The 10201-nt window shown below is 43.3% G+C and overlaps 1 protein-coding gene across 1 annotated transcript in view; it reads left to right on the top strand.

Annotated features, from left to right (window-relative positions):
• The window catches only part of PANX1 (pannexin 1), a 45029-nt gene extending 35296 nt beyond the window's left edge, over positions 1-9733 (top strand). Inside the window, exons 3-5 of the mRNA XM_034758946.1 lie at positions 3665-3888; positions 4985-5652; positions 9030-9733. Coding sequence (XP_034614837.1) covers positions 3665-3888; positions 4985-5652; positions 9030-9115 — 978 coding nt within the window. The 3' untranslated portion in view covers positions 9116-9733. The remainder of the gene's footprint in view (positions 1-3664; positions 3889-4984; positions 5653-9029) is intronic.
• The last annotated feature ends 468 nt before the right edge of the window (positions 9734-10201 follow it).

The raw sequence follows: 10201 nt of genomic DNA, 5'->3' as shown, positions 1-10201 counted from the left end.
GGGGAGTTCTGTTGGTTTCTTTTTTGGGCCTGTCTTGTAGCAGGAGGCTTCTGGGTACACGTCTGGCTCTGTTGATTTGTTTCTTTATTTCCTTGTGTGGGTATCGTAGCTTTGAGAATGCTTGGTGAAGATCTTGTAGGTGTTGGTCTCTGTCTGAGGGGTTGGAGCAGATGTGGTTGTACCTCAGCGCTTGGCTGTAGACGATGGATCGTGTGGTGTGTCCGGGGTGGAAGCTGGAGGCATGAAGGTAGGCATAGCAGTTGGTGGGTTTTCGGTATAGGGTGGTGTTAACGTGGCCATCGCTTATTTCTACTGTGGTGTCTAGGAAGTGGACCTCCCGTGTAGATTGGTCCAGGCTGAGGTTGATGGTGGGGTGGAAGCTGTTGAAATCATGGTGGAATTCTTCCAGGGTCTCCTTCCCATGGGTCCAGATGATGAAGATGTCATCAATGTAGCGTAGGTAGAGAAGGGGCGTGAGCGGACGAGAGCTGAGGAAGCGTTGTTCCAGGTCAGCCATAAAAATGTTGGCATATTGTGGGGCCATGCGGGTGCCCATAGCGGTGCCACTGGTCTGGAGATATATATTGTCACCAAATTTGAAATAATTGTGCGTGAGGATAAAATCACAGAGCTCAGCAACAAGTTGTGCTGTGTCATCATCAGGGATACTGTTCCTGACAGCTTGTATGCCATCTGTGTGTGGGATGTTTGTGTAGAGAGCCTCTACATCCATGGTGGCTAGGATGGTGTTTTCTGGGAGGTCACTAATGCATTGTAGTTTTCTCAGGAAATCAGTGGTGTCACGGAGATAGCTGGGAGTGCTGGTGGTGTAGGGTCTGAGGCTAGGTCTACACTACCCGCCTGAATCGGCAGATAGAAATCGATCTCTCGGGGATCGAATTATCGCCTCTCGTCGGGACGTGACAATCGATCCCCGAATCGACGTTCTTACTCCACCAGCGGAGGTGGGAGTAAGCACCGTCGACGGGAAGCCACGGAGGTCGATTTTGCCGCCGTCCTCACAGCAGGGTAAGTTGGCTCCGATAGGTCGAATTCAGCTATGCTATTAGCGTAGCTGAATTTGCGTATCTTAAATCGACACACCTTCCCCACCCCCACCCCTGTAGTGAAGACCTGCCCTGAGTAGGGAGTCCACATATCCAGACAGTCCTTCAGTCAGAGTGCCAATGCCCGAGATGATGGGGCGTCCAGGATTTCCAGTTTTGTGGATCTTGAGTAGTAGATAGAATAACCCCGGTCGGGCTCTAAGGGTATGTTGATTTGTTCCTGTGTTAGTGTAGGGAGTGTCCTGAGTAGATGGTGCAGTTTCTTAGTGTATTCCTCAGTGGGATCTGAGGAAAGTGGCCTGTAGAATTTGGTATTGGAGAGTTGTCTGGCAGCCTCCTTCTGGTAGTCAGACCTGTTCATGATGACAACAGCACCTCCTTTATCAGCCTCTTTGATGTGTAAATAAGGTTATTTAAATATTGATTAGATGATCTGGATAATGTAATAAATCCTTTCCATTCTGACTCCTATGATTCTACTGTCAGATCATCTTTTCTTCTCTGCTTGCGCGTTCATCTCAGAAGTTTCATGTGGAAATTAACTTCTGTTCACAAGTTAACACACGTAAAGAAAAACTGATGAGGATAATGAGATGAGGAGAGAGGGTTATGAACCGGACCTTGAAAACATCATGGAATGCTTGGTAAATGAAGACTGCTGCTTCCAAATAAAACAGGAGCAAATGCTGCTTCTTTCCAGAGTTGGAACACAAAACAAACATCTGCACGGTTCTTCTTCTTCTTATTATTATTAATTAGCACAGCACTTAGGAACCCTAGTCATGGACCAGGACCCCATTGTGCCACACACTCTACAAACACAGAACAAAAAGACAGTCTCTGCAAAAGGGTTTACAATCTAGGTATAAGACAAGAGACAAGTTCATGGATGAATAAGATGGATAATTATGTTTGGTAGAATTAGACAATATATGCATCTGAAAGGATTTTCCGATATTATAGCTGTTTTATACATTACGCATTTAATATAAATGTGTCTTGAGAATATATTGAGAGGGACAAAGTGAGTGAGATTGGTGGAAGGGACGAGAAGAGCTCTGTGAAGCTCAAAAGCTTGTCCCCTCCACCAACAGAAGTTGGTCCAATAAAAGACATTACCTCCCTCAACTTGTCTTTCTCTCATCCTGGGACCAATGCAGCTATAGCAATACTACAAACAACCTTGAGAATGTATTGGCATTATTATATGATTTATTTACATTTGATAAGAGCATGCATTGAGTAGGCTATACTGGCATGGATAGTGTTATAAGCTTACAATACATGTGTTTTATATAACCATCATTATATAGGAAGAAAGTAGTAACACTTAACCAGGTTTTAAAGCTTTATAAGACAATTACTACCAAGAGACCAATATGTAGAGCCCTGCAATTGACCAATCCAAGGTGGGGTCTACATTTCCCAGCTCCCCGGATTCAACCTGGAACTGGGGCCATGTGGATCCTCTTCTGCTCCGTTCCAGCAGCCCACCCTACCCATCCTGAATTAGGAATGGGAACCTGGCCTGGCAGGTGCTGCAGGTCTCGCTGATCTCCAATTTGGAGGTCAGGAAGGAATTTTTTTCTCCTGGGGGCCAGTTGACTGAGGATCAGGGAGTTTTTCGCCTTCCTCACAGCACCTTCGACTCACAGTGGGTTAAGTAGGAAGGTGCTTAGTACTTACCTGAGGTTCTTGGGTTGAGTTGTTAATTCCTCACAACTTGCAGCCTGTTTCCAGTGTAGTCAAAAAATAAAATGAACTGTTCGCCGAGGTAAAAGTCCTGGGATTTTGGTGATGGTCCTTGGGCTCATGGGATGGGGTGAGACTTTGTTGCTCCCAGGGCCGAGGTCCCCGACCCTCTCTACCCCCTCTGTCCCCCTCGTCATGGGGAAGGGTGCTAGGACTCAGAGAACTGAGTCCTGGGGGTTGGGGGAATAGGCTGAGGAGAGCCTACATCAAGTTACAGGGTATATGGTAGGAGCCCTGTAACCCCTGCACTGGATCAAATTAAATGCCTGGTATAGGAGAGTATGGGTGATGGGCAGGTAGCTCCCCTCCCTTGTGTTAAAGTTTAATAAAAGGTGCGGCAAGCTGCTTAATTCCATGCATGTGTCTGTCCTCATTTTGCCACTGTGTCCACATCAAATGACATTGTTCTTGTCAGTTTCACACTTGCCCACACAGTTCTGTATAGCTGTGGTGAAAATGTGGTCCAGAATTTTGGTTACATTCACTCTGCTTCTGTTTGGCAAAAACTGAGCAGCAGCAGAGGCAGTGGATCTGTCTGTCTGCACACTCAAGAAGATGGCTCTGCATTAGTTCTTAATGGGAGCTTTTCTTTGTACCTATGGGACTATTTCCTGGTTTAGTTTCTTTTTCTTTCTTTAAAAAAGAACAAAAGCTTAAATTCTGCATCAATTTTTGGCTTCCCCCTTCTCCCAACCCACCAAAAAAGTTTCCTACTCACCCTGGTTAGTATGAAAATGGGTTTTTATAAAGCAGAGTGCCTTGCCCAAGAAAATATTCTTATTTGACTTGTTTTGTTACAGATTGAGTCTAATCTAACAATTTTTAATGCTATTTTTCTCTTCCAGTTTTTCCCATATATCCTGCTACTAGTTGCTATCCTGTTGTATCTACCATGCTTGTTCTGGCGCTTCACTGCAGCACCCCATCTTTGCTCAGATCTGAAATTTATTATGGAAGAACTTGACAAGGCCTACAACAGGGCAATCAAAGCAGCTAATAGCTTTCACAGTGGAGACACTAGAGACCCCAGTAGCCTGCCTCCAGCTGTTAATGAAAACTTGACACAAAGGTAAGGTGCTGTAGCTTGGTATTTTTGGTCTTTATTTCTTTTAGCCTTTAATAAGTATAATGTGTTTGGAACACTTGTAAATCACAGACACATACTGTAAATTTATACCAGCCATTTTAAAGATGAGCTGACATGTTGTTTTTTAAGATCCCAAATCGATAATAAAATGTGTGTGTGGAGTTAGAACTTACAAATAGCTACTTTTTTCAAACAAAATACTTGAAAATCAGGTTGTCTTCCTCTCCCTTTGTAGACCAGCCCCGGCCTAAGGTGGCTCTGTGTTTCCTTTGCTACAATGGATGTCAGTATTGCCTAAAAACAGCATTAGGAAGTGCAGGTGGCTGTATTCCTTACCTACCAGTACAGTTATTTTTCACATCCTTTGATGTGGAAGGCCATTACTGAGCTCCCCTGCCACTCTGTTGTTCTCAGAATTGTCTCTGCAAAGACTCCTTTTTCTTTTTTTTTCCTTTTTAAAATATTTGTCTTTTCCAGGCTCCCGCTCTTGGATTAGTTGCTGCACTGTTCTAACCAGCCTCAGTTTCACAGCTTCCCTAGACAGTGCAGTAATTTCTCCTCTTCTCTTTGTTCAGAAGAAATAAAAATTACAAATAAGAATTGAAAATTGTTTCTTTAATAGTGAGTTGGCACGGATCTCTGAAGTTAGGTCCTGGCAGGTAAAATGCCATTCTCATCTTAATGTAAGACATGTTGCAGCTGTGTCTGCTTTTCCTCTTAGGTTGGATTTGAGTGTCAGTGCTTGAGTTGCATTTAAAAATTTCTTTTTAGTATTTTACTTATTCTGTCTGAGGCTTGGGCATTTTTCCTGTTGACCCTCATACTTGTCTTGTAAACAGTTATATTCAGTACTAATGAATGTACCGGAATTCTGGCCTTGAGATTGCCCTCACATCTGTTTTGCACAAGTGTTACTTCATTGATTTCAGTAGAGTAACTCCTGACTTACAACAGTGTCAGTGAGATCAGAATCAGGCCTTTTGTTTGTGTGTGTCAAAATGTTCGGCTTATTTAATATGACAAAATGATTCCTGCAATGATTGGTCTGTTTGTTTGTTTTTTCTTTTTCTTTTTCCAGTTTGTGGGAGATATCTGAAAGCCACTTTAAATACCCCATTGTGGAACAATACCTGAAGACAAAAAGAAACTCCAAAAACTTAATAATCAAATATGTTATTTGCCGTCTACTAACATTAGTAATTATCCTGTTTGCATGCCTCTATCTGGGCTATTATATCAATCTCTCCTCTATGACTGATGAGTTTTTGTGCACCATCAAAACTGGAATCTTAAAGAATGACACAACCGTTCCAGAACTAGTTCAATGTAAGCTTATTGCTGTTGGCGTCTTCCAGCTACTCAGTTACATTAACTTATTTGTGTATATTTTGGTGATGCCTCTTGTAATGTATGCCATGCTCGTCCCATGCAGGCGAAGCTCAGACATTCTTAGAGTATATGAAATTCTGCCAACGTTTGATGTTCTGAAACTCAAGTCAAATTATGATGATTTAAGCCTCTACCTCCTCTTCCTTGAGGAAAACGTAAGTGAGCTTAAATCATACAAGTGCCTCAAAGTGCTGGAGAATATTGCAGGCCCTGGGAAGTGTGACATAATCCATCTGTTGCCAAACCTTGGTACGATTAAGACGACAGATACGGTAGATGGGAAGCCAGCAACTGTGAAAGAGAAGCCTGACGAGAAAATTACAGAAGAACCAGAAAGGACTACAACAGAACTACAAGGTAAAGTTGAGCTGCTTGTTGTGTTTAAATGGTGTATCCATTAACATAGGCCTGAATAGGAAGAAAAATTGTTTCTTATATTACGAAATTCTGTATCTAAGAAAATAGAAGCCTTAGAATTCTTGTATGCAAAGACTTAAATGTGCTGTATAAGAAAATTGACTAGCTTATACCTAATAATACAGTCTGCTTATATGATTCTTATAACTTCAATTAACCCCTCAGGAGGGTTATGTTATTGAAAGCTATTGTAGTATTTTTATTTGTTTGTCATAATGGACCAAATTTTCAAAAATAGATACCTAAACTGTGCCTGCAAAATATATAAGCAGAGATGCAAATTTTCCATCTACAGCTTAGGCACTTGCTTTTGAGAAACGTCACTTCCAATTAATATGGTGTTTGTGCAATAATATTGCTTGGGTCATTTGAACTGATGGTAAGGAAAAACTAAGGAACTCATGTGCCTGTCTTAGCTCTCCTGCATGGTTTGTGGGTATGGGTCTAACCTGTGGCAGAGGGCTAGAGCCAGAAATGGCTCTTAGATCTGTGTTAGCCCTTCCTGACTTCATCTCTCAGCAGCTTTAAGTCTAGCAGAAGTGGTGGTAGCAGCAGTTGGGTATTGAGTTCTTAGTCCTTTGGATTAATCACAAACTAGTAAAGTGTACAGTCACTGTACAATGTGTTTGCATTGAGAGATAGAACTAAGATAAGATGGGGAAGTTAGTGGTGTCATGATTTTGTTTTAAAGAACAGCGTGAAAGGCTGGTAATCTTCAGGCTAGAGGGACAGAGGTGCATAGAAGTTAATCCTCCCCCTTCTCTCTCTCTCACACACACATGAGATCCGATGGGGGTGGTATTGGGGAAGGGACTCCTTTTAATGGCAGGGTAGCAGCAGAGCCCCTGTTATTGCTGGCTGTCTGCTCTTTGTGGCAAGGGAAACTGTTTATGTATAAGCCACCAAGCCGGCTACACTTCGCTCATGCTCCCTGTCCAAACCTCCCCTGTTCTGGGGTGGAGGGAGCCCCTTAAGGGTAGTGCTCTACACCAAAGGATCCCTAAGATCTACAGTTAAAACTTATAGCAGCCTGGTTATGACAGCCAGGGATATGAAAAAAACATTTCTGACTAACATAGGTATGCTGATAAATCCCCCAGTGTAGATACAGCTAGAGGGATTCTGTCAGCATAGCTAACATCATTGGGGGAGGTGGTATTCCTGTACCATCAGATCTCCTCCTTCTGTTGCTATATACTGCAACTACACTAGGGGGCTCCGCAGGCATAGCTATGCTGCCGAAGGCCCTGTAGTGTACGCATGGCCTCACACAGGAAATAAGGCACACATTTTTAACAGAGAAGGTAGTTGGAACAATTTACCAAGAGTCGTATGACTGGCAGTTTTTAAATCACAATTGGATATGTTTCTAAAGGATATACTCTAGTTTAAACAGGAATTAATTCAGGGAGGTTCTATGGCCTGAGTTAAACAGGCGGTCAGACTAGATGATCACAGCGGTCACTTCTGGGTTTGCAATCTACAAGCTGGAACAATTTGTATAATGGGGGTGCTGAGAGTCGATGAACCAAACTGTAAACCTTGTATATCATGGAAACCACTTCAAGCCAGGGGGTGTGGCAGCATCCCCCACCACCACATCCCTAGTTCCAGCACCTATGTCTACAACTCCTTCATGACCATCACCACATGCAGAGGGACCACTCCAGTTCCACTGCAGTGGGGCCTTAATTGGACACAGAGGAGAGGGGAAAATTTGGCCCTAAGTGATTTCACCAAGATCATAGGGTGAGTCAGAATCCAGAATAGAGCACTTAACCCTTAATAGTTCATCCCCTGCCCGGACATGGTTAATTCTATTGAGCAATCATGGTAATACGAGAATAAATGTTCAGATACAATGGTAATGAGGGTAGCATAGTTTATATGTAAGTGCATTCACTTGGATCCTGCTCTTTCTACAGAAACATAACCTGGCTTCAGATAATGGTCTTTCCACTTATGGTGTTCATTGTGATTCCAAATCTCTTTGAAGGAAATTGCCAGTCATGTTGTACATGGAGAAAGTGATATAGCCTCTCTATGCAGAGGTGGGAATGGCTGGGAACTCTGACCATATTTAGCTCAGATAGGAGGAAACTGCAGATGCAGATTAAGTCAAAGAACAGTGCCCAAGGTAGGGGATATTTAAATTATTTTTCAGCACAGTAATGATACTGTCTCTTCTGCCTAATATAATGGAGGAAGCATCAGCTTAAGAGAAATGTTCATGATGTAGTATTCTAAGTCACTCCCTCCCCACCATCCCCGGTACCGACAGCCAGCTACGACCTGACATCGTCGTCACCGACGAGACCCAGAAAATGATCATCCTTGTCGACGTCATGGTCTCCTTTGAGAACAGGACCCCGGTGTTTCGTGAAGCCCGAGCTCATAAGCTGGAAAAGTACGCGCCCCTGGCCGACACCCTGAGAGTGAAGGGCTATGAGATGCAGATGGACGCCCTGATCATTGGAGCCTTGGGCACCTGGGACTCCTGCAATGCGCGTGTGCTGCAGACCTGTGGGATCGGTCAATGCTATGCACAGCTCCTGCGGCGCCTCATGGTCTCAGACACCATCCAATGGTCCAGGGACGTCTTCGTTGCACACATCACCGGCCACCAACAGTACCAGGAGGTGTGAGCCGAGCGACATCGTTCTTCGACTACGAGAAAGGGACCGAGAGACTTTCTCCGTTGGATCATATGAACTGGAACCATAAACTCCCTGAACATTAAATCTCACCAAATGAGGGTCAATCCATCCTCATCATCATATCCATTGCATTTAACTGCCCCCACGTTTTCGCCTGCCTCTAGTGATATTAGCATGATTTAATAAAAGATTTTACAAACGTAGGTACAGATTCTAGCTCCTTTGCACAAGAACAAGAAAGGCACCAAGATTTCTTTCCCACTTTGGCACACCTCAGAGGACTGGAACAGCCAGAATCATAGCATTACTGACCACACCAGACGTGGAGATATGCCTGGGGGATGGCTCCAGAACCCTGTGCACCAGCTCGTGGTTCTACACTAGCTCTGGGTTCTGCATTTCCAAAAGGAAGCTGTAAGGTGCTCCTCAGGCTCAGCGTTGGATAGGTAGTGCCACTAAGAGGGTGCCCTTTCTGTATGTCCCTGTATAAAGCCACACGCTAGCCTAGCTATAGTACAAATCAAAGGTGAAAATAGGTTGCAGGTTTGTGTTTTTTAAATCTCCACGGCTGCTATTTTGTTGTAAGGAAAGCAGGAATATTCGCTTGTGACAAAATGGTGTGATGGAATTTCATTGTAACGAGCATTTGCTTTTGTTTAGTTTTTACAGATCTGCTCCCAAGTTGCAATACAAGCGCAAGCAACGAAGATAAGGTTCGTCAAAGACTTATAGATTCTTCATGCTGATTGCTCCTGCACGCTCCTCTTTTGACGGTTGTAGCACAGGACCACTGCCCTCTATCCCCACCTCCAATACAAGCCGCACCGAACACAGGACGCTGCCTTTCTCAATGAATGGACTGGGTTTGGGGTCCTACCAGTTCACCAGAGAGGATAAACCAGTTTGCAGACTGTTTACATACAGTACAGTTAACCTCTTATCACAAAAGGCACCATCTAGAGTTTGAATATTTATAAAACCACTTTACTACGAATTATGGAAAAGGGAAATCCATCAGGTAATTAGCATGCAGAATGGATTACCAGAAGCAGCAGTTGAAGCTGAGACCATTTAAACAATAGGCGTGTGCTTACAGTGATGAAACACTGAACTGCATAGACGCTAGAAACAGAGATGGCCAGATTCCATCCTGAGATGGCGTGGTGTTGAGGTGTGTGTAACAGAGTACTGGAAATGCCAAACTTTGTTACTTGCCACCTAGTGTCCAATTCTGCAGTTCTTACTCCATCTATAAAAAGAACAGGAGTACTTGTGGCACCTTAGAGACTAACAAATTTATTAGAGCATAAGCTTTCGTGGGCTACAGCCCACTTCTTCGGATGCATATAGAATGGAACATATATTGAGGAGATATATATACACACATACAGAGAGCATGAACAGGTGGGAGTTGTCTTACCACCTCTGTTAAGGTAAAATATCCCATGCATTGCAGTGGGTATCAAAGGAGATGACCGTGTTAGATCTGGGTTTAGAACTAAAGTGTTCTTGGCTCCCTAGCCTGTAAAGTTAATGGGACTTTTGTTTGAGTTTGGACTGCAAGGTTTCAGTCCTTAATTCTATTTCTTAGCTGATTTGGTTTTAATTCCACAGCCCTCTGAATAATGGATTCTAAAGTTTAGGGGCTGAGCAACAGTGATAACCCCTACTACAAGGGTTTGTCTTGTCTATGCTGATGTAAAGAACTGTATTTTATATCCATTGTGTTTAAAATACCCAATAAATGTTAAAAAGTGGCTATCAAATACAGTATAGAATGCACATTTTCCACAACATGCCTTATAAGAAAAACATGCATGACATTCTCAGTT

The sequence above is a fragment of the Trachemys scripta genome, chromosome 1 (genome assembly GCF_013100865.1).
Source record: "Trachemys scripta elegans isolate TJP31775 chromosome 1, CAS_Tse_1.0, whole genome shotgun sequence".
NCBI lineage: Eukaryota > Metazoa > Chordata > Testudines > Emydidae > Trachemys > Trachemys scripta.
This window is presented reverse-complemented; position numbering and strand designations above follow the sequence as displayed.